We start from the raw sequence: 22,618 nt of genomic DNA on the forward strand, positions 1-22,618 counted from the left end.
TGCGGCTGGTCCGCGAGTGGCCTTGTCCACCCCGGCTTGTGTGGCTGTGTGCTAGTGTCCTTTGGAAGTGCATTTGTAAATCGCTGGGGGTGGAGGGGAGGGCGAACGAGCGAGAGATGGATGCGCAAGTTGAGGAGGCGGCATGGGGGCGGGGTGAGGGATTTCACATTTTATTCCAATTTATGATGTATTCGGAAGCCAGTGTTGGCTTGGATGAGCAGCTGGATCAGCGGCTGCTCTGTCCGGAGGCCAGTCTGTGCCTCAGTGTTGGAGGGGTTTGTTAGTGAGTGGGAGCCTCTTCCAGGCTGGAAGCTGAGCAGCGTTCGCGGAGGCCCGCGCCTTCAAGCCGGTAGCCGCCAGCTTCGGTTCCCGCGGCACTCAGGCTTCGTCCATTTCTGGTTAGTTTCACGGGTACGGCCTCCGGGGTCTGCGGGAGAGGCCCGGAAAAGACAATGGGCGCATTCTCCAGGCCTCGCGCCTCGGGTGGGGACTTCGGGATCATCTCCAAGGAACATTTTTCCACCCCTTCCCCGGGTGAGCGACATTCCCGCGTGGGTCAGATACCCCGTCGCATCGATGACCAGGGCCGGGCTAGGTCAGTGCTGCCCTAGCTCCGAAAGAAAGGATTTTGTTTTGCCAGTGGTTGTGGTTGCTAATGTCATCATCACCATCACAGTCATCGTCATCACCATCATATTTTAATTAAAATAGTCATGTAGGAGCGACTAGTCCCTTTTAGCTTCTTTGGGGCGATAACAAAGCAGCGGGGGTTTCCTCCCACCAGCGCTCTGTTTTTTAAGTTGCTGGGTTTGTGACTAGGAGAGAAATGGAGAGAGGGAGGAGCACAGAGACTCCATCCTAAAGCAAAAATTAACCCCGACCTAAGACACCGGGCACAACTGGATTTCCCCTTGTTCTCACCCCTCCCCCCTTTTGAATTAGAAGAGGAGAAAGAAAATCTCCTGCATTGGATTGAAACTGCAGGGAACAATTATTACTGTATTTCCACTAAAGCCAGGGCAAAAAAAGAGGTGGCATTAGCTATTAATCCAAGACTTCGATGTGTGGCCATAAACTGAACGATTTCAGCAAAACAAATTAAACAAAACCTTCCACAGGGAGGGAAAAAAAAAGAAAAAAGGCAAACTAAATTTCCCTGCCACTACACCCTGGGAAGCAATATTTGATTTATTTTTACCCTCCCTCCTTTCCTTGTTTATTGCTGCAAAGAATTACTAGAATTCTCTTGTACTCTGCTGACTTGAATACGGAAGAATCGAAAATTTTGTGTAGGGATGGTTGGAGGGAGAGGCGAGGACCTTCCTTCTCTCTCTTTTTTTAAATTTCTTTCCTTATTTTCCCCTTCCTCATCCTTTTTTGTTTGTTTCCCTTAATCGGTAGGAAGAAAAAAAAGGGACCTGGATCCATCAGATTCTCTGCCCCCTTCCCTCTATTCTCTCTGATTTCTGCGGTTCAGACTGTGTTGTATCCCTTCGGGAAAGTAGTCTTTGGAATTGGGTTCTGGTTTCGGTTTAGGTTGGAGGTGGGGCGGTGAGAGTCAGAGAATGGGGCTTCTCAGAGGTTTTGTCCCACCGACCACGGTCTAAAGACTGGATCCCCCTTTTGGTACACACATCCCCCTAACCCACCCAAGCCAGGCTGCGGACGACTCCGGTGCTGTGGCCGCAGCTCTGACTCGCCTGACTTCGGTTCCAGAGCCAACCGCTGTTAGAAAACAAACGAGCCACACTGAACCCGGAGGGTTGGAGGGTCCGATAATGTTCAGGGCAGTCTGCCGCGAGCTGTTGTTGTTGGACTATGTAGTTATTCCTGATTGGTCAGGTGCCGGGTTCTTTTTTCTGGGGGTGTGGGGGAGGCTTCAAACACCTGCAGGTCGGGGGTGGAAAGCTGCTGGCGATCCCCAGGGTTGGTTGAGGAGGACATGAGGTAATTCCCAGCCATTGACCCCCATTTCTCTCTCTCCCTCCCTCTTGCCCTCCCTTTCTCTCCACCCCCATCTTTCCTGGAAACTCGCTTTGGGCGCGGCAGACCGCCCAGGACCACACCGCGGCCTAACTGGCCTAACTGCCGGGCTCTCGGTGAGAGAGGGGGAGAGCAAAGACCCCCGTCCACAACCTGGACCTCGACTCCCACCTCTCTCTGGCCGGAGGAGTGGAGATCCTATTCAGAGGGGCCCGTCTCTCTAAATATGCCCCAGGTGAGTTTTTTGGGGGATGACAGGGCTGATGGAAACAGTCACCAGGAAGGCCTTGGGATCTGGCCTGAGGTGGGGAAAGCTGGGGACAGAGGACAGTCCAGTTTCAGATTGGTGAGGGGGAGAGGAGGATGAACCCAGAACTGGGAATCCTGAGATCTGACTCTGCCACTGACTGCGGCCTCTGCTACTGTGGCTTCCAGCAGGGCCCTTTTCCGCATAAGAACAGTCAGTTGGACTGTATTCCCCCTAATGCTCCATGGTTCCGTAAATGTTTCACAAGGCTCATAACTTTGGGACGGCTGTATTCGGATAGGTCAGGTTGTGTGCAGTGGGGAGGGGAGGGCCCCGGCAGGAAGAAGGCCGCAGCCATCCTGGCTAACGCAGTCCTAACTTGGGTGGGCCCAGTCGGGGGCCTCAGGCCTAGGGTGGGGCTGCGTTCGAACACCCCTCCACACCAGTAGCAGCGGGAAAGTGGTTCTGTTCTGGGGTGATTGTGGTTTGTGTGCAGGCTTGGGGCTCCCCCAGGGGGTCATGCCGGGGTGGGTGTGTGTGTGTGGATGCAGTATGAGGGACCGACTGGAGGCCAAGTCTAAGGCAGTGGCTCTAGCCCAGGGCATGGCGGAGGCTGCTTTTACACAAAAAATTTTCCCTGCTGGGGATGGGGAACTGCCAGAGACCAGGTGTCTGCCCCTAGAGCTCTCAGGTTCTCCGGTCTTGTTCAGACACATATGGAAATGATCCGGCTGCCTGCCTGGCAACAGGAGATGAGCCGAGGTAGGGGGCTTGGAGCTGGGATTTGGTCGCACAAAGAGGAGTTGTAATGGTCGAATAGTCCAGCGCTGTTCAGTTCAAAATCTGCAATCTTCTCACTCCCCTTCTTCATTTTCCCTAATAAAAACAAGTAAAAATCACTAGGCTTTCGTTTCGATAATCTTAACCAAAGCCAAGTGATCGGGTTTAGTCACTGATCACCGAAAGTGAATTCTGCAGTGGCTTCCTCAAGAGTCGGGATCCCTGGCCTTGGGTGATCCTGGTTGCAGAGAGCAAGCAGGGTTTTCCTGAGGTCCCAGGAGGGGCGGGGAGAGGTTGGCCACAAAGCCCAGGGGACCAATTATAGGTTTCTCAGGGGGAGTCTGAGAGATACAGATATTTATAGGCATCTGGAGAGAGCATTCGGGCCAGAGTCAACTCATCTAAAATACTTGCTCCCACCACCCCCACCCCCTGAGATCTGATCCTACACAGAGCCTCAGAATTAATCAGAAGGTATAAGTAGGAGAGCTTGGGCTCATTTTGGCGATTGCATAGCGAACTGCTCGTCATTCATTTAGAAGCTGAGACTGAAGCACGTGTCACTGGGTGCACAACGGTGCCTGGGGATAGTAAGGTAGGGAGCCAGCCTCTTGGGGCTTGTATGTTTTGCCAGAGGACTGTATATTTCCAATGCATTTCACTGTTGAGGGGAGCCAGGAAGTCTCTAGTGGTATACCTCTGGTGCATTTCTAGTGACTGAAGTGTCTTGGCAGTCCCATTCTGTGGATATAGACCTATTGTTTCCACCATAATCATAAACTCGCTTCCAATGAAGTGTTGCAGACCTACTGCCTTTGCAGCCAGGGTATACCAAGTCTAGGGGAATTTTGTCGTTTTTGGGTCCAGCCCATGGGGCTGGCAGACTTAGGGCAGGAGCATAATTGAAATGGTGATTATTCATCAGCTGTGTCTGGTGGCAACTAAGCTGAGTGACATCTGGAGGTTTCAGAAGGTCCCATCTTTCTTCTGGGGTGGGAGGATGGCTCCCAGGCCAACTAGTCCAGAGCGGTGCAGGGGCAGAATGGCTGCCAGGAATGAATTCTCTGCTTGGGGCTGAGTTGGATTTTTGTGTATTTGTTTTCTGTTATAAAATACCCCACTTATATAATTCCCATAGCAGAAACTTTATTTTGAACGTCTTATAAAGCCTGTCGAGTTGGTTATGTTTTTGTTGTTTTATTAAGTGACAAATATTTTCACACTCTGGACCCAGAGTCTCATAGTTTTTCTGTTTTCGGTTTGTGTGTGTGTGTAGGGGGGGTGGTGGTTGTTGCATGTTATGGAAGAACTGGGAGAGAGTGGAAATGCAATCACTCTGCCTGCAATCACCCTGGAGTGTGGGTTGAGGAGGAGAGCAATGTCCTTGGTTGGAGATGGGGGGATATATGGGAGGGATATATATGGGGGATATATGGGCTATATGATATATGTGTACCGAGGATAAGCGGATAAGCGACTTAGCATGCATGTATGCACTGGAGGATTGCAAAGAGACTGGAGTTCTAGTCCCACTCTTTGTGACCTTGGGCAAGGCAGTCCCCTTTCGGGCCCAGTCTCTCTGCCTATAATAATGTTTACTTAAGCATTTGCACAGTGCTTTTAAATGCATATATGAGGTATTCCTCTTGTTCCCCAGAAGACAACACCGAAGTGGGAAAGGGAGATGGGTGAGTGCTGGAGGAGTTCCCCAGCCATCATTACACCCCTTCCTCACATTCGTGGATGGGCGCCCACAGCCCAGTGGCCTTAAGAACACTACTCTTCCAATGTCCGGGCTCCACACCGCCTCAGCCAGGCCTCCCTTCTAGACCCCCACCTCACTGCTGAGTCCAGCTGAGCAAAAGGAAGTACAGTGTGCAGGGAGGTAGGGCCTGGATCATCTTCTTCCCTCCCCGATTACCCGTCTCCAATCCTGGTGGGAGTAAAGGGTCACTGGGTATTCCAGCGGCTCCACAGAACACAGGTGGATTTGCTGGGTGTAGACCGACACCCCCGTGGGGGTGGGGGTGACTGCGTGTTGAAAGGGAGAGCTGAGTTCCTTTGGATAATTCTCTGCCAGCTCTGATCACTCCTGCACCCCCACCCCCACCAGATTTCCAGGTGTACTTATGTGGGTATGTGGCGGTAGGCTGGGGGCACGTATTGTTGAAAGAAGAGGGTGTTTGCAAAAAGCACCCCACCTCCGCGCGACAGGTTCCCCGCCAAAACGAAAAGGGGGGCGGGAAGAGCACAGTCGGTCGGGGATTTGCTCCCTCCTCTTCCCGTGCGGCCTGAGAAGGGGCACGGGTGGTATTTCTTTCTCGCCTCTGTCTGCGTTTCCTTCCTCCTCCCTCCCCTACCCCCCAACTCTGTTTTTCTCGCGCTGGCTGGATTTGTATTCCTTTTCTTCCAATGTCTCTGGTGCTTATCCACCTCTGTCCCTTCGGCCCTCAGTCTCTGTCTCCCAGGCATCCTCCTCTCTTCTCCCAAACCGGAGACCCCCCTTTCTCCCCGGCCCCAGCACCCCGGGCTCGTGTGTGTCCACGTGGCGTTAAGTTGGTCCGCGTCTTCTCACGTCTTCGTGCGTGAGTTTCCCTCCGCTCTTCACCCCCTCCCTCAGCAGCCGCCCCCCGCCGCCGCCCCATCCCGCCCCCCAGCGTGGGTGGGCCGGGGGCCGTGGTCTGAGCGGGCGTCCGCTTGTCTGTCTGTCTACCCGCAGGATGACGGAGCAGCCGCCGAGCGAGGCGGCACACAGTGACCCCCCGCTAGAGGGACGGGACGCGGCCGAGGCCCGCATGGCGCCCCCGCACCTGGTCCTGCTGAACGGCGTCGCCAAGGAGACGAGCCGCGCGGCCCCGGCGGAGCCCCCGGTCATCGAGCTGGGCACGCGCGCCGGCGGCCCGGGGGGTGGCCCCGCCGGTGGGGGCGGCGCCGCGCGGGACTTAAAGGGCCGCGAGTCTGCGGCGGCCGAAGCGCGCCATCGGGTGCCCACCACAGAGCTGTGCAGACCACCCGGGCCCGCGCCCGCCTCAGCCCCCGCGGAACTGCCCGGCGACGGCCGCATGGTGCAGCTGAGCCCGCCCGCGCTGGCGGCCCCCGCCGCCCCCGGCCGCGCGCTGCTCTACAGCCTCAGCCAGCCGTTGGCCTCTCTCGGCAGGTCAGGGCGGGCGGGAGCGGCGGGTGGGCAGGCGGCGCGGGCCCTGGGACTCCCCTTCCGCACGTGGGGAGTCAGCCATCCCCTCCCGGCCGGGCCGAGTGGCTGAGCTCGCGGAGAGAGGGGGAGAGGGAATTTACACCCGGAGACGGAAAAGCCTAGGCTGAAGACCGCGTGCAAGTGAGGAAGGAGCCCTCTGCAAATGTGTTTGTGTATGTGTGTGCGTGGGTGTGGACGCAGGGGCCAGTGTGCGGATGGCTTGTGTCTGCGGCGTGCAGGGAGCGCAGAAGCTGAGGCGGGGGAGTGCAGGCATGCGGCTGGGTGTGAGCAGAAGTGTGGGGTGCTGCGTGGTGGTAGGGGTGGTGGTGGCGGGGTGGACTGGAGGAGTCTTGTGAGTGTGAGTACCAGGCAAGAGTGTATCTCAGTGCGCTCCGGTGTGAAATTATTCTGGATTCTGCAACCCTCAGTGCACAGGTGAGAGACGTGCACCTGAGAGTGTTTGGAGAGGGCGCCTCGAGAATCTCCCCTCCACCTGGGGAATGGATCCCTCCCTCCTCTCCTGAGCCCCTCCTCTCCTAGCTGCTGTCTCTGGCCTGGACTAGTGCTTCCTTTGGTGTGAAGGTGTCCGTTTCCCTGGTGGGACCATTGAGGTGGTGGAGAGAGGGAGGCAGGGTTGGGGTGGAGATGGGAAGATGAGGCAGGGAGAGACAGTGTGGGGCAGTGGGGAGCCTGCCGGCTGGCTGCCGGAGAAAGAAGCTAGGGAGAGTCCAGTAGAGTGGGTGATGAGGGAGCATGTCAGCAGGACTGAGTCAGGGTTTCCTGTCTGTTGTCTGTCCGTGGGTCCCATGGGGCTGGGGTGAAGGTGAGTGGAGGCTGAGGGTAGGGAACAAGGTGCAGTTATGAGACGCAGGAATTGCACACTCCAGCTGTGAAGGCTGTCTGTCTGTGTGAGCACCTGTTTGGGCACAGAGGTGTCTATGGATTGTGCACTTGTATGGGGGAGGGGAGTATGTGTGTTCATTTTCGTGTTTGCTCCCTGTGTTCGCCATTGAGTATGTGTGTGCGTGTGTGTGTGTGTGTGTGTGTATGTGTAGGGTGTGCAGGTATGTGGCCCCCCTCCCCTTGCCTGTCTAACCATAGAGAAAGGCTGGGTGAGGGGTGTGTGTGTGTTTTATGTTCCTTTTAGCCCCAATTCTGGTGCGAAGGGACCAGGGCTGCCCTTGTTTTTTCAGGGGTTGGGGGGCTCAAGAACAGGTGGGGAGGGTCTGTGATCTTGTGGTCTGCCTGCTCCCTCTTACAGTGGCTTCTTTGGGGAGCCAGATGCCTTCCCTATGTTCGCCACCAACAACCGAGTGAAGAGGAGACCCTCCCCTTATGAGATGGAGATTACTGACGGTGAGTTTACTCCCACCCCCAACTTGTACACTCAGTCCCTCAAGCTGCTAGAGCCCCTGAAGCCTGACCGTCAGGGACAACTCCCTAGGTGTCTCACAGGGATGAGTGAGCTGTCTTGGAGCCCCTAACTGTCAAAGTCCTTGCCCTGTTGGCCTGGGACTAGGAGAGGTGATGGGTGGAGCTGGGGGTTGCCACCCAGTCCTGGGAAGAGAGGGCATGGGAGTGAGGGACACACTGTGGTGCTTAGCTCAAACCTCCACTGTTAGTTGTCTCCACTCTAGCTCCATTTCTCCACTCGGCAAGGACCCCTCAGTTCAGTTCAGTTCAGTCGCTCAGTCGTGTCCGACTCTTCCTCCCTGTCCATCACCAACTCCTGGAGTTCACTCAGACTCACATCCATCGAGTCGGTGATGCCATCCAGCCATCTCATCTTCTGTCATCCCCTTCTCCTCCTTCCCCCAATCCCTCCCAGCATCAGTCTTTTCCAGTGAGTCAACTTCACATGAGGTGGCCAAAGTACTGGAGTTTCAGCTTTAGCATCATTCCTTCCAGAGAAATCCCAGGGCTGATCTCCTTTAGAATGGACTGATTGGATCTCCTTGCAGTCCAAGGGACTCTCAAGAGTCTTCTTCAATACCAAGGATCCCTGGGGAGGGCAGAAACACATGGTGCCCCTGACTCTAAGCACCGACCTCCGGGGATTATCTGCACCTTCTCCAAAGTCCTCTTGGGAGAAGAGTCTGGAGTCTCCTCCTTGCCTGGAATTGTACCTTTAAAGGTCTTGTCCCAGGTCCATGCAAAGTGGGCCCCTCTTGTCCCTGTTCCCTTCCTGACACCATAGATTCTACCCTACTCCCTCCTTTCCCCCATCCCAGGGGTTTCAGCACTTTTAATGTGAACTACCTGAGTAGTCTTTGGCCCCAAACTTTGAGGAAGCAGCTGGAGGAGGGGGACATTTGAAGGACCCCCGTCCCTCTTCCCAGGGTTGACCAGATGTAGTAGAGGGGGCCCAGCACCAGGGGGCAGGAGAGCAGGCTCTTCAAAGCCGAAGGACTTTCTGGAGTTCCAGTGCACTCTGGATGCCCAGGGTTTACCAAGCACCTATTCTGTGCCCAGAGAGAATGAGACAGAAGACATGGAGCAAGGCATAGACTCAGGCAAGAGGAAGCTGTGGAGAGGTTGGTAGTTCTCTGAGAAAGACCTGAGAGGAATAGACAGAGATGGAGGTGAAGGGAAGGATGAGGGTGCAAGATATATCTGCAGGATTTTGAAATCAGAGACTTAGCCAAAAGGAGTCCATAAAAGTGGAGCTGTTAGTAACATAAGGTCTAAAGTCAGGACTTGATGTGGATTCCTGTTGCTGAACTTTTCTGGGCCTTGGTTTTCTCATTTGTAAACTAGGGAGGATAAGAGCTTCCTCACAGGTTGTTGAACCAGTAGGGTAAAGTGCTTTTAGGACCTGGCTTGGGATGGGTGCTGCCTCTGGAGTCCGTGTAGCTCTAGCTGTGACAGCAGCCATAATGCTCCTCTCCCCACCTCGTCATCAGCCACGGGGCAGGGACCAGTCCTTCTGACGGCGCAGCTGAGGGACTCCCCTCTGTCTGGCCTGGAGGCCAGGGTAGGAGTGCCCAGCAGGAGTGTTGTGTTTTTCCCAGCCTGGGTCTGACCTTTGGTGAAGAATCAGCTTCCCAGGTGGTGCTTTTGGTAAAGAACCCGCCTGCCATTGCAGGAGACATAGGAGATGTGCATTCGATCCCTGGGTCAGGAAGTTCCCCTGGAGAAGGAAATGGCAACGCACTTCCCGTATTCTTGCCTGGAGAATCCCATGGACAGTGAAGCCTGGCAGGCTGTAGTCCATGGGGTCACAAAAGAGTGACTAACACTTTCAGCTGGGTGGGGGCCTGCTGGGGTTTGGAAAGACAGCTTCTAAGACACTGAAGGCAGAGATGAATGATTGGGCACATGGTGTGTGTGCATGTGTGTGTGTGTGTGTGTGTGTGATTGTAGGAGAGAGAGGATCAAGCAGGAAGTGTTGGCACTGATGAGTTCGTTTGCAGGGGCAAGGGCTGCCTCTGTTTTGGCTGCAGTCTCCCTAGCTGTGAAATGAGTAATGGGTCTTAGGTGACCCATTCTCTCTACCTAACTTTCCATGTTCTGAGGTCTCGTTCCAGGGTCATCAGAGGAAGGCAAACAACTATCCCAGGACTGGCATTTCCTTCAGGGCACAAAGCATCCTGAGGACTGCCAGGAGCTAGCTAGCTCTGTGCCTCAGTGTTTGGGAGGGAAGCAGCTGCCTCAGCCCTGGGACCTGGGAGCTAGTGGGGCCATCCTCTGCCATTCTTGGATTTGGGAATCCCTGGTCAGGCTGGGACATTTAGTGCAGTACTTTGTATACCATAGGTGCTCAATACATGCACACTGGTGTCTGCCCCTGCTCTGCAAGTCTTAGTGCGTGAGCGCTAGTGAATACTGGTCCAGTGTGTATTCAGTGCACTCTAGACATAGGAGACGGAGGCAGCCCTCAGACACCTGCCCAGAGCCTCAGGCCAAGCCTGGGCATGGCTGTCTCTCCACTCCTATCCTGGGCGGGGGAGAGAGCCCCCAGTGAAGTCATTTTCCCACTGCTCTCTCCTCCATTCTCCACCTGTCAGCATGATCAGTTAGTCAGCAAATATTTAGTAAGCTCTTATTCTGTGCTTTTCTGCACCCTTAGAATAAAATCCCTGCAGGGCCCTGTGGAATCTGGACCTAGACTACTCTGATCTCACCCAAACTAATCTAGCCAGGCTAGCTTCCACTGTTTTTCAACTCAGGGCCTTTGCACATGCCCTTCCAGCTTCCCTTCCTATGTCTGGCTGGCTCTTCTTTAAGTTCTTCCATTATAGGGTGGCTCAGACGCTAAAGAATATGCCTGCAATGCAGGAGACCTGGGTTCCCTCCCTGGGTCGGGAAGATCCCCCGGAGAAGGAAATGACAACCCACTCCAGCATTCTTGCCTGGAGAATTCCTCCTCCATGGACAGAGGAGCCTGGTGGGCTACAGTCCATGAGACCACAAAGAGTCAGACACGACTAAACAACTTTCTCTTGACTTATAGACATCACTTCTTCTGAAAGGCTGTCCCCAGCCACCTCAGCTAAAACATGCAGCTCCTTTCCATCTTTTCATTTACATTCAGCTTCCTGTCTGTTTGTTATTTGTTTGCTGCTTGTTTATTATCTGTCATCCTCATTAACATGTGAGCTCCATGAGGGGAGGGACTCTGTCCTCTTCATCTTTATTTCTTAATGCCTAGCACAGTGCCTCAGTTCAGTTCAGTCACTCAGTCATGTCCGACTCTTTGCAACCCCATGGACTGCAGAACGCCAGGGCTCCCTGTCCATCACCAACTCCCAGAGTTTACCCAAACTCATGTCCATTGAGCCGGTGATGCCATCCAACCATCTCATCCTCTGTCGTCCCCTTCTCCTCCTGCCCTCAATCTTTCCCAGCATCAGGGTCTTTTCCAATGAGTCAGTTCTTTACATCAGGTGGCCAAAGTATTGGAGCTTCAGCATCAGCCCCAGCCCTTCCAATATATTCCGGACTTATTTCCTTTAGGATTGACTGGTTTGATCTCCCTGCTGTCCAAGGGACTCTCAAGAGGCTTCACCAACACCATAGTTCAAAATCATCAATTCTTTGGCACTCAGCTTTCTTTGTGGTCCAACTCTCACTTCCATACATGACTACTGGAGAAACCATAGCTTTGACTAGATGGACCTTTGTTGGCAAAGTAATATCTCTGCTTTTTAATTGGTTGTCTAGGTCGGTCATAGCTTTTCTTCCAAGGAGCAAGTGTCTTTTAATTTCATGGCTGCAACCACCATCTGCAGTGATTTTGGAGCCCAAAATAATAAAGTCTGTCACTGTTTCCATTATTTCCCCATGTATTTGCCATGAAGTGATGGGACCAGATGCCATAATCTTAGTTTTCTGAACGTTGAGTTTTGACGCACAGTGCCTGGTTGTCAGTAAATAACTGATGAATGGATAAAAGTAACATTTAGTGAAGGTTTAACCGGAGGCAAGTATCGAGGCAAGTATCGTCTTTAAGTATTTTGCCTGTGTTAGTTGTTAGATACACATGACAGTCTTATAACTTGGTTCTCTGGTACTCTGTCCATTTTGCAGGTGATGAAGTTAAAGCACAGAGAGTTTAGGTAATTTGCCGAGAGTTACGGTCTAGGGAGTAATAGTTAGAAATTGAACCTAGAAAGTCTGGCTCCAGAGTTTATCTGACTAGTGCTATATGGCCTTTTGGCACAAGTGAATGAATGAATGAGTTATAAAAGGTTCCTGTCCTAAAATGTCTCACAGCTCACAGAGGAAAGAAGTGAAGTGAAGTCACTCAGTTGTATCGAACTCTTTGCGACCCCATGGACTGTAGCCTACAGGCTCCTCCATCCATGGGATTCTCCAGGCAAGAATACTGGAGTGGGTTGCCATTTCCTTCTCCGGGAGATCTTCCCAACCCAGGGATTGAACCTGGGTCTCCCGCATTCTAGGCAGATGCTTTACCACCTGAGCCCCCAGGAGAGTCAAGCTTGGAAGCATACAGTCATGATCAAGGGTGATGGAGATTTGGGATTATAGGGCCACGGTGGTTGGTTGTACACTTGTCTGAGGGGTTAGGGAAAATTCCCAGAGAGGGAGAAGACAGCTGAGGGTTTTGAAGGATGAGTAAGAGTTTTCTGAGCAAAAGGAAAGAAGGCATTCTGGGTTTACCAAGCTTTCCGATGGATGGTTTCTCTTCCTCCCCACAGAAGAATATGCCCTGGGGAATCTCCAACCCACTCTCCTAACCTGTCCTCCTGCCCCCAGGTCCCCACACCAAAGTCGTGCGGCGCATCTTCACCAACAGCCGGGAGCGATGGCGGCAGCAGAATGTGAACGGGGCCTTCGCTGAGCTCCGCAAGCTAATCCCCACACATCCACCAGACAAGAAGCTCAGCAAGAATGAGATCCTCCGCCTGGCCATGAAGTACATCAACTTCCTGGCCAAGCTGCTCAATGACCAGGAGGAGGAAGGCACCCAGCGGGCCAAGCCTGGCAAGGACCCTGTAGTGGGGGCTGGTGGAGCGGGTGGGGGAGGAGCGGGCAGCGTGCCTCCCGAGGATCTCCTGCAGGATGTGCTCTCCCCGAACTCCAGCTGTGGCAGCTCCCTGGACGGGGCAGCCAGCCCGGACAGCTACACAGAAGAGCCAGCACCCAAGCACACAGCCCGCAGCCTCCATCCTGCCATGCTGCCCGCCGCGGATGGAGCTGGCCCTCGGTGATGGGTCTGGGGCCACGTGGGACCAGCCAGGCGGGTGCCCTCAGGCTGCTGGGACCATGGGCTTTAGGGCAGGTGGGGTGAGTTTTGGGCAGCTCTGAAGTAGGACATGGACTTGATGAGCTTTCCTTGATGTCTGAACTTTGGGGAGTCCCAGCTGCCTCTGGGGCTGGTTTTCCTGTTTCCTGCCTCAGTAGGAGACCAGTAAAATGGAGCAAAGTGGTAGGTACTTTTTATGAAGACGGCACAGTCTTCCCCTTTTTCCGAATCCCTAAGACTTTTTAAGTAAGAGGCTCAAGGGGCATTGCTTTTGGCCTGGAGCACAGGAGCCCTGTCTTCGCTGAGACCTGGGCTTGTCAGCTCTCTCCGAGGCATCCGGCAGCCTCTGCCTTGCCTTTAGCCCCTCCCAAGCTGGCTGGGGTGGCTTTTGTGGCCACACTGTCCGAATATATAGGTACCCAATAGCTCCCCATTTCTTGAGCCTCATCTTCACCCAGGCCCATGTTGGTCCATCCAGCTTGCCAGCTGGTGCAGAGAGTCACAAGCCCTGAGGTGCCTTCTTCAGGGCCTGGCTGAAGAAGATGGCCAGTAGACAGCCTGCTCTCACCTAGCTAGGCCAGAAGGTCAGAAAACCCAGTAGCCCTTCTTGCCCTGGGGATCTAAGCTCTGCTTTCTTCCCACTGAGATTTGCCTTCCTCATGCTTGTGGCTGTGGGGACCGAGACTGAGGCTGTGAGTGTGCCCCATAGGTTTCGTTTGAAGGCAGACAAAGGAGAAACGATAGTGAAATTGAGCAAAAGCTGTCTGGGGCACGTGGGCTTCAAATCGTGGTGGTGTCTCAGAGCTACCTGCCTGTATTCCCAGGGACACGTTGCCGTTTGTGGGGGCATGGATGTCCGTGTGCTGATGGGCTCTGTGCTGGTCTTAAGAGGAGATGTGCAGCCCTGTCTGGTGGTCTGGCTGTGCAGAGGGGCCTCCCTGTTGCAGGATGGTTGATGGTCTGGGCTGTGTTCTGAAACTGAATCGACAAATTCCGTCCTATGAATTCCTGGTATTTGGGATTTTGCTTGACTTCAGTTATTTTGGGACCTCAGGGTCTTGATATGACCAAGGATCCAGCCCCACCTCTAGGCCCTGGGGAGCCCAGTGAGAGACCAGTTGAGACCCATGCACATTCACTTTCACTTAGCAGGACCTTCAACATCCCTAAGTCTGCAAATTTCAGGCATCACAAGTGTGTATGGGAGGCTGGCGTAACGCATGAGGAGTGCTCCCCGCTAAAAGTTGTACATGACATTTTTGTAAATCAGATCCTTTCATCTTTTAAAGAAATTCTACTGCAAGTCCCTTGGTAATGTGGAGAATCCTTTTGTAGAGTGGATCTCTGCCCCCTCATTGATCTCCTGTGTCAGTCCAGATGGTGGGACATGATTTTCTTCAGGTGAGGCCTGCCTGTGACCCACATCCCAGGCGCATGGAGCAAGCTGCACACGAGCCCCATACACCTGTCATTGCATCCTCAAGTCATCCCGGCCAGCTCTGATGCTCTGGCTCTGCCCTGTCCATAGCGATGTGGAAGAACCATCGCTGCAGCTGTCGGGAAAGGTCCTCACGCCTTGTGGGCTCCAGCTTGGTGGTTTGCCCTCACTGTGGCAGGGCCTCAGGGACAGTCACGTGCACACGGAGATGATCCCTGCATTCCCCACTCTTCCTTTTAAGTTGTGAGGTCCAGTTCGTGGGAATGGAAGCCGCATGGTTAACCCTTGTAGCACTCTCTCCCATTTCAGCACCTCCCCACCCATTATATTTTGACAAACATTTGGATGGGTTCTTTTCCAATACTTGAAAGCTCCTGTAGGAATCCCATCTGTCCAAAGATGGAACACCTCTTCTAGGTCTTAAGGCTGTGTCTGCTTCCAGTCGATTAATTTGACCTGGGAGTGAAAAGTGGCCACAGTGAGCGTGGTGGATGGGTTTTAGGAGATGGATTATACATTCTAGCAGGAGCTTGAGCTTCTGGTCCCCTCTTCTCTCAGACTTGCAGTGTGACCTGGTAAAGTTCTCTCTCTGGATGTCTTTCTCATAAATGCCCTGGTTTGGCCTGTCTCCTATCACTGTGGTATGGACTGATTGGAATCATGGAAGTAGAAGCATTTTGAGACCATAAGGAACTCTGTTCCCGTCAGTATCATTCCTGCAGTGGGATTTCTCACCCGGAGTCCAGGACCTTGACAGTGGGCCAGACTGCCTCTCTGTGCAGTATTTGGGTAATTTAGCTTCTAAACCACTTTAGCCCACTTCAGAATTTTCTAGATTATTCTCATCTTTCCAGATTGACCTCATTTCAGTCTCATCCCAAAGCAAGGCACAGAAGGGAGTCTAGCAGAGAAATACGGGATTGTGGGCAGAATGTGTAAAATGTAGTACAAGACAGGCCTAGGGAGGGGTAGGCAAAGCTTTGTGACTTTGTTAAGAACCAGAGAAGATCCATCATTCTCACTTTCATTTCCAGCATCTCTCCCCACCATACTCTTCTTCCTCTGCCTCCTCTTCACCCATGAATATTCCCCATCCAAGAATAATATTTGTCAAAGAGGGGAAAATGGTAAAAAACATGAGGAGGATAAAGATGATTTTAAATGACCGGAGGGAATCATGTCTTTTAAGAAACATTCATATTTTATTTGTAGTGGCAAATGACAAGATGGTACAACCTTTATCCTTTTCTGAAAGCAAAACAAAGGGCACAGCATCTGTAGTCAGCCCACGACTGTCTCGGCCTTTGGGGGTGGTCTCGTCGTACTTGTGGTTTCAATGGTACGTGGCCCCCACCGAAGGCTTGCCCCCGGCCCATGTACATAGCGCATCGTTCCTGTGGGCGGGCCCAGCACTTTCCGTCAATGTTGTACTGTACGTGATGCGTTGTGTTGGTCTCTGCATTTTTCTGCAGAAGAGGAGTAACCGCTCCAGGTACCTTGACCTTTGTACAGCCCAGAGGCCAACACTGTGGGCGTGTGACTCTTAGCGACAAAACCCATGTGGTGATGATGTGTGTATATATATAAGGATATATTGGGAAGATTTCTAAATAAAAGTTTTACAGAGGGGTCTGGACTCCATGCTTGCATGCTGCATCCCCAGGATGAGAGTTGAGACATTAAAGGGAAGCCGTGGCGCGAACCTGTCTCGCTTGAAATGAAGGTTCCAGGACTCAGCTGTCCTCCCAGGGTGTGATCCCACCTTCTATGCTGGGGCTCCCAATTAGGGTTCCTGATCTTTTCCCTCTGCTCGGCCCCACGGAGGTGGGGGGCTCTTCTCAGCACCGTGTACCTATGCTTTGGGCACCAGGCCTTGGGGTGGAGAATTCCCTTAGTGTATTGGGTTTAGCTCCATGTCTGGGGCAGTGGTTTTATCTTAGGTTCAGGACAGATTAAGGTCCCACCAGAGAAGGGTCCCAGGTTCCTCAGTGACTCAAAGGAGGCTGTCCTTTGTTGCTTGTATACCTGCTCTTGATTGCCCTCAAGATTGATTGGGAGTGCAAGTCTTATGAGGGGCTCAGGGACAGAGGTTGAGGCTGAGAGAGCAGTGAGTGAAGGCTCAGGATAAGACTGCCATACAGAGGCAGGGACTCTGGGTTCTGGGGAGGCCTCTGCGTGCAGACTGCTGAAGATCTCAGGAACCTCAACAGTATGGTAGGTAGTTCCAACGAAGTACTTAACCTTTTTTCCTTTGTTCATTTAACAAATATTTATTGAGACCCTATCATAGGCTAGATATTGTTCTAGGTGTTGGAGATCTAGCAGTGAAGAAAACCGAGATCCCTGTTGTTTAAATTCCAGCGGGGAGATGGTAACCCCACAGACACATGTAACCATATATGTTACAGGAAGGGGTACCCCTTCCAGGGCAGGAAAGGGGGCGCTTGTCTAACACTTGGAAATGGATTGTTGGAGGAGACACAAAGGCTGACAAAGCAAGAGACGTTATTGTGGTGGGGTGCCTGGGCAGAGAGCAGGAGGATCAGGGGACCCAGGACTGCTCTGCCACGTGGCTTGGGTTTTATGGTGATGGGATTGATTTCCAGGTTGTCTCGCCAATCAGTCTGACTCAGGGTCCTTCCGGGTAGCACACACATTGTTCGGCCAAGATGAGTGCCAGAGAGAAGGATTCTGGGATGTGGTAGGACCCGTGGCATCTCCTTTTAACCTCTACCGAATTCTGGTTGGTGGTGGCTTGTTGGGTCCGTGTTTTTACCAGGACCTCCTGTCGTAAAACTCACAAGAATGGTTACAGTGGTGCTCGACCAGGGTGGATGGTTTCAGTCAATGTTTACCCTAACAACTATGTGGATTGTATAGAAAGTTAGAAGGTGGTTAGTATTAAGGGAAAAAGATATGCCAAGAGGGGAACTCAAAGGACCCACAGTTTGGCTCTTTGGAGGTGAGCATTGCTCATCCCACCAGGCACTGATCTTGGCGTCCCCTGTCCTGGGGTGCTTCCAACTGTTGCTAGGAGGGCGAGGGCATGCAGGGTTTGGGGATACTACTCTGGTCTACAGGGAAACTCCTTGGCTTTTGAAAGACACCAAGTGTGCCTCTTTTCGGCCCAGAGCAAGGAGGTCTCTGGGCAGAGAGACAGTGAGACTCTGTCATGGGATGGAGTGACTGATGAGGGTGGGTGTGGCCATTCACCACCTGAGCAACAGCATGGTGAAGGGGACATGAGAGGCAGGCAGACAGGGCAGGGTGCTTAGAGTAGGAGGAGAGCCAGCAGGAGAGGGTGAGTACGGTGTTTCAAGAGGCTGAGGCCAAAGGGTGTTGGGGTGGGGGGTAGAGGAAGTGGTTAGCCAAGCCCAAGGCAAACGAGAGGGCAAGCAAGAAAAGGTCTGAGAGTGTTGACTGGATTTGGCAAGTGGACTTGGTGAGAACAGCTGCAGGGGAGGGGCGGAGGCCACAGTGTGACTGTCATGGATACAGAAGCGGAAGGGAGGAGCACCGACTTCCGGACAGACCTTTCCCAGGAGAGGGCAAGGCAGTCCACATCCAGAGAGCTCAGGAAGAGCCCATCAGCTCTGCGGCCACCAGGCAGAGGACAAGGCTAGCGACTGCCCGGGCTGGCTGGGCCCTTGGGGATCAGCTGGCCTGGTGCCCAATCTCCAGATGCAGAGACTGAGGCCAGAGACGAAAGGAATCTTCCCAGGGCCACATGTCTCATTGAACAGTGGCAAGCAGGACAGGGCTGAGCCCGTGAAGGGGAAGGACGGTCACGGAACCTCGCCCGAATGGTCTCTCCAGGCTTGTTTCTCACCACCCCACCCTTCATTCTCTTTGCCCTTACTGCACTAGCCTTTCTGTTCTGGCTGCAATTAAAAAAAAAAAAAAAGTCCAGTTTTTGCACTTTGGGTTTCTATCCACCCTCGGTTCCCACCCACCTTTCATCCGGTTAATTTGTTCTCAGCTTCAGGAGATGGTCCCGACTCTCTGGGGTCAGCTGCCTCCTTTGTGATCCCACAGGCCTTCCTCCACTCTGCTGTCTGCTTTCCTACTAAAACACGAGCTCCTTGAGGTTGAGGTCATGTCTGATTTGTCTGTTCGCCTCCAGTGCCCCTGCATCAGACCTGGCATGGGGCCCTTTCAATATTTTATTGAATGAAGAAGTTCTCCTGCATGGAATCTCCCAGCTCAGTGTTGAGGCCAGTGTGGAATAAAAGGGTAGAGGGGTGGATGAGTGGGAGGCTGAGTCATTCCTGCAAAAAAAAAAAAAAAAAAAAAAAATGCCCTCTGCCTAAAACCACAGTCCTGGGCTAGTCAGAGGTAGACGGACGACTCTGCCCCTTGGGCTGGCAGAGGGCCTTGGGCTGCTTTGGTTGGTGAATAGCGAGGTGGGGTATGAGCTTTCTCAGGCTGGGACCCCATGGCTGGACCTGGGTTGGGGTATGGTTGGGGTAATGAAGATGAGGAAGCTGATAATCTGGTTCACTCAGAGCAGCCTTACCCACCCTCCATCTTGCTGCCCATTCCCCTCTTCCAAGCTTGCAACAACTGATTGCTCCCCAGGAGCCAGCTCTCCACCTCTGGGTTTATGGCCCATGTGACCAGCCTGCTGGGGACAGGCCGTGGTGCTGGGTACAGTGTCCAGCAGTAGAGGCTCAGCTGTCATGACTCAGAGTAAGGAGAGGAGTCACTCAGGACCACCAGGCACCCTCTCTGTCGTCCAGAGGAGGGAATGAGGCCTAGAAAGGACATGGACTTCACCAAGGTCACACAGGATTTGAATTCAAGTCTGACCTGGATCCAGTGCTCACGGCCCCTCAGGAGAGGAAGATGAAACAGCCACTAGGTAGTTGGTGCTCTTAGAGCAGATGGGCTTGCGCTATGCTGGGAGCAGTTAGCAGCTTGGCTTGTCCAGTAATCTACCCAGGACCGTGAGCAATCATGCAGGCGCTGGAGAGCTTGCCCATAGCAACAGGCTTGGCTTGAGGACAGGCTTGTGGGCAGTGAGGACAGTTGATGTGATAGCAGCTCAGGGAGGGAGAGGCCAGGACATGGGTGGGGGTGAGCAGGAAAGGCAGCTGGGCCACAGACAGAACCTTGCCTTTGGGGTCAGACTTACCTGGGTTAAGTTCCACGACTGCCACTTTTTGCACCTGCTGTGTGACTTTGGGTAAATCACTTAACCTCTCTGAGGCTCAGTTTTCTCATCTGTTCAATGAAGATATTCATACCTATCTTACAGGGCTGTCATGGGATTTCAAAGCAATATATGTGAAGTGCTTATGCTTTGTAGAAAGAACCATTATTATTGCTGAAAATGGGATTGGGACAGGGCTGTATTTGGAATGACAGGACAGGGGAAGAAGGCAGAGGGGAAGTGGCGACCTTCATCATCCATAGTAGCGGGAATTCTGGACCTACTCCATGCTGGGCAATGCTGGGGAGCTAGCCAGGGATCTTCGGCTGAGTGGAAGTGGGATGGAGTGGAATAGATCCAGAATATGATAACCCTGGCGACAAGTGCTGTGTGAGAGAAGCCCAGTAGGTGTGGGAGACATGGCTTTGGCAGAGGAGGCCCAGAATAAATGTCTGCTGAATTGAAGGAGCTGGAGGACAAGGCTGGGGAAGGCTTCCTGGAGGAGGTGTCATTTCTATTCTTCTAGGTACCTTTGCAAGTCGGCACAGCCTGTTCTGAACCCCAGCATCTTCTCTCAGTGGCAGATGCAAGCTGCTCCTTCATCCAGGCTGGGGGAGGAGGGAGGGCCTACTCCCTGTCCAGGCTACCTGGGACAGGGCTGGGCAGCTGAGCTACCCATGGCCACCAGGACATTTCCTCTGGCTCCTCCTTTCTCTCCCCACTGGTTGGTCCAAGCCCTGCCTCCCTCCCCAGCTCCTGGCCTTCACTGTCCACACAATAACAGGATGTGATCCGTTCGAAGAGAGGAAGTGGGGAGGACGGGCAGTGCTGATAGCGGGGCTCTGACTCTCCACTCTCTGAGCCTCCCCTCCCCTCTCCTTTGGACCAGCCGCTGCGGCTGCCTCCTGGCCAGGGCCCTGGCTGCCTGGGCCTCTCTCTGAGTTCGGGAGGGATGAGTTTTGGGGGCCTTCAGGCCTGTGGAAGCCCATGGAGAGAGAAACCCTGGCCATCTGCATGGCCTGCCTCCTGGCTCTAGCTTTGCTGGCCTGGAGACAACCGTCTGAGACCCTGAGACTCAGCGAGGCTGGCCCGACCAGGTCGCGGCTCCAGGGTGTTTTCTGCCAGAGCATGGGAAGGGCAGGTGGGTCCCTCTGCCTCCACGTGGGCAGGGCTCCACCCACGACCTGTTTCCACGTGGTTCTAATCCAAGGCAGTGGGGCAATAGAGTCAACCAAGAGGTCCTCGTCAAGCACTGACTGTGCTCTGCCTTGCATAGAGGGTGGGATAGGTTGCCAGACAGGGAAACTGAGGGTTCGAGAGGCAAAGGGGTTGTCTAAGCTCAGCATAACCTAGGAGCTAAGCTGGACTAGAATCCAGCTGTCCTGACCCCCATCCTGGAGCTCTCTCACCCTTTCAGACCAGGGCTGTCCAACAGAATCCGTGTGATGGGCGTGTTCGATCTGCCCTGTCCAGTATGGAAGCTGCTCGATCAACTATGGAGCACAGTTCAAGTGTGAACTTGCCTAACCGAGTTTTTAATTTTGTTTAATTGGAATGAACTTTAAGTAGACCTGTTAAAATGCCATCCCCTCAGAGAAGAGCTGGTTTTGGTAAAGCAGGGCCAAGGGTCCCCGGTCCCAGACCTGGGAAGCTTGGGAAGAAGATGTTGGTCACTAAGGTTCGCCTCCCCTGGGCACAGTGTCTGCAGTTTATACTGAAGGGCTGTGCTTTCAGTTCTCACTGACTCCTCGCAAGAACCCAGTGTGGGGGGACAGGCACTCCCGTTTCCCAGATGAGGGAACTCTGAGGTCAGAGAGGTTAAGCAATTTGGCCAAGGTCAAGTGGCTGAGAGAGAAGCCCAGCTGGGATTCTGACCTGGGTTGTTTGGGGAGCCAGTTCCCTCACCTCAGTGCAGGTGAGACTCGGAATACTGCAGGGATCACTGAGAGGCACCCAGGAGAGTCCCCGGCTGTTAGTGAAGATTACTCGAGGGGCTGTCAGAGGAGGGGTCACCCTCAGCCCCCGCCCTGCATATGTCATGGGAGGAAGGTTTGGTTATGTGTTATTTTGTGGGCCCCTTTGATGGGGGAGACACAATATCTCCTAACTCCGTCTCAGTTCTGCAGATGGTGATCTGAAGATAACATCCTTCCCCTTATCCCATAACTGCCCCCCACCTGCTCCCAACAAGACCCTGCGTTTCTGAGACCCAGTGGAGCTACGGGACCAGGGTGGAAAACCCTTTCCCACCCCACGCCCCGTGACAGCTCAGCCAGCTGAGACCCAGGAGCCCAGGGTCCTCAGCCCTCCCCAGCCCACCCCCAGCAGCCTGGGACCTGTGGTGCTCCTGGGTCCCAGGCTCTGCGGGACCTCAGGGGGCTGGGCCTTCTGCCCTCTGGCCGTTCCCACACTGGAGTCCCCTTTCCCTCTCTCCGCCATTCCGCCCGCTCTCCAGCAGCTCCCCGTGGGAGCTGCCGCCTTCAATGGGCAATCAGGGTTTCTCATCACTCTCACGCCCCCTCCCCACTACCCTGAATAGGTGGGATCCAGACGGACACAGGCACTCCCAGCCCCAAGCCCCCAGGCAATCTCACCCAGGATCTCCTGGGGCCTCACAGCTCTGATGCCTGCTACCTGCCTTCCAGGCTCAAGACTCTTAGGTCCTGAGGCTGCGATTCCCTTGTTGAGCAATTCTAGAGCAGTGGTCCAAACATGGGGTGACACTCTGTGACGCCCTGGACTGAGCTAAGATCTGAGTCTGTGAGTCTAATGACAGGTAGTAGTTGATGTCTCTAACAATCCTCAGATTCTATCACCCTAAGAATCAATCGTCATTCAGAGATCACGTGCTTCTTGGACACTTTTTTTTTTTTGTCAGCTACGGCGATTCCAAGAGGCAGGGAGAGGCTTATGGGGTGGGTGGAACTGGGTGGAGGCTGCCTGGCTTGGTTATTTTTTGAGGAGCGGGGCCAGGGTTGGCCACAGCCCCCTTCAGGGTTCACATCTGCTCGGTTGGGGCTCGGCCAAAGCTGGGCTGCTGGTCCAGTTGCCTGGCTGCGGCTGAGGGGAGCCTGGCTGGCAGGCTTTCTGTGTGATGCTAATGAAGGCAGTGGCAG

General features: G+C 53.7%; 1 protein-coding gene across 1 annotated transcript; it reads left to right on the forward strand.

Annotated features, from left to right (window-relative positions):
- The first annotated feature begins 213 nt into the window (after window positions 1–213).
- TAL1 (TAL bHLH transcription factor 1, erythroid differentiation factor) lies at window positions 214–12,877 on the forward strand. The gene is made up of 4 exons (XM_052637986.1): window positions 214–398; window positions 5,730–6,167; window positions 7,465–7,559; window positions 12,423–12,877. Exons 1-4 carry the CDS (start codon window positions 214–216, stop codon window positions 12,875–12,877), a joined length of 1,173 nt encoding a protein of 390 aa, XP_052493946.1.
- Window positions 12,878–22,618: the final 9,741 nt, after the last annotated feature.

The sequence above is a fragment of the Budorcas taxicolor genome, chromosome 3, assembly GCF_023091745.1.
Source record: "Budorcas taxicolor isolate Tak-1 chromosome 3, Takin1.1, whole genome shotgun sequence".
Taxonomy (NCBI): Eukaryota; Metazoa; Chordata; class Mammalia; order Artiodactyla; family Bovidae; genus Budorcas; species Budorcas taxicolor.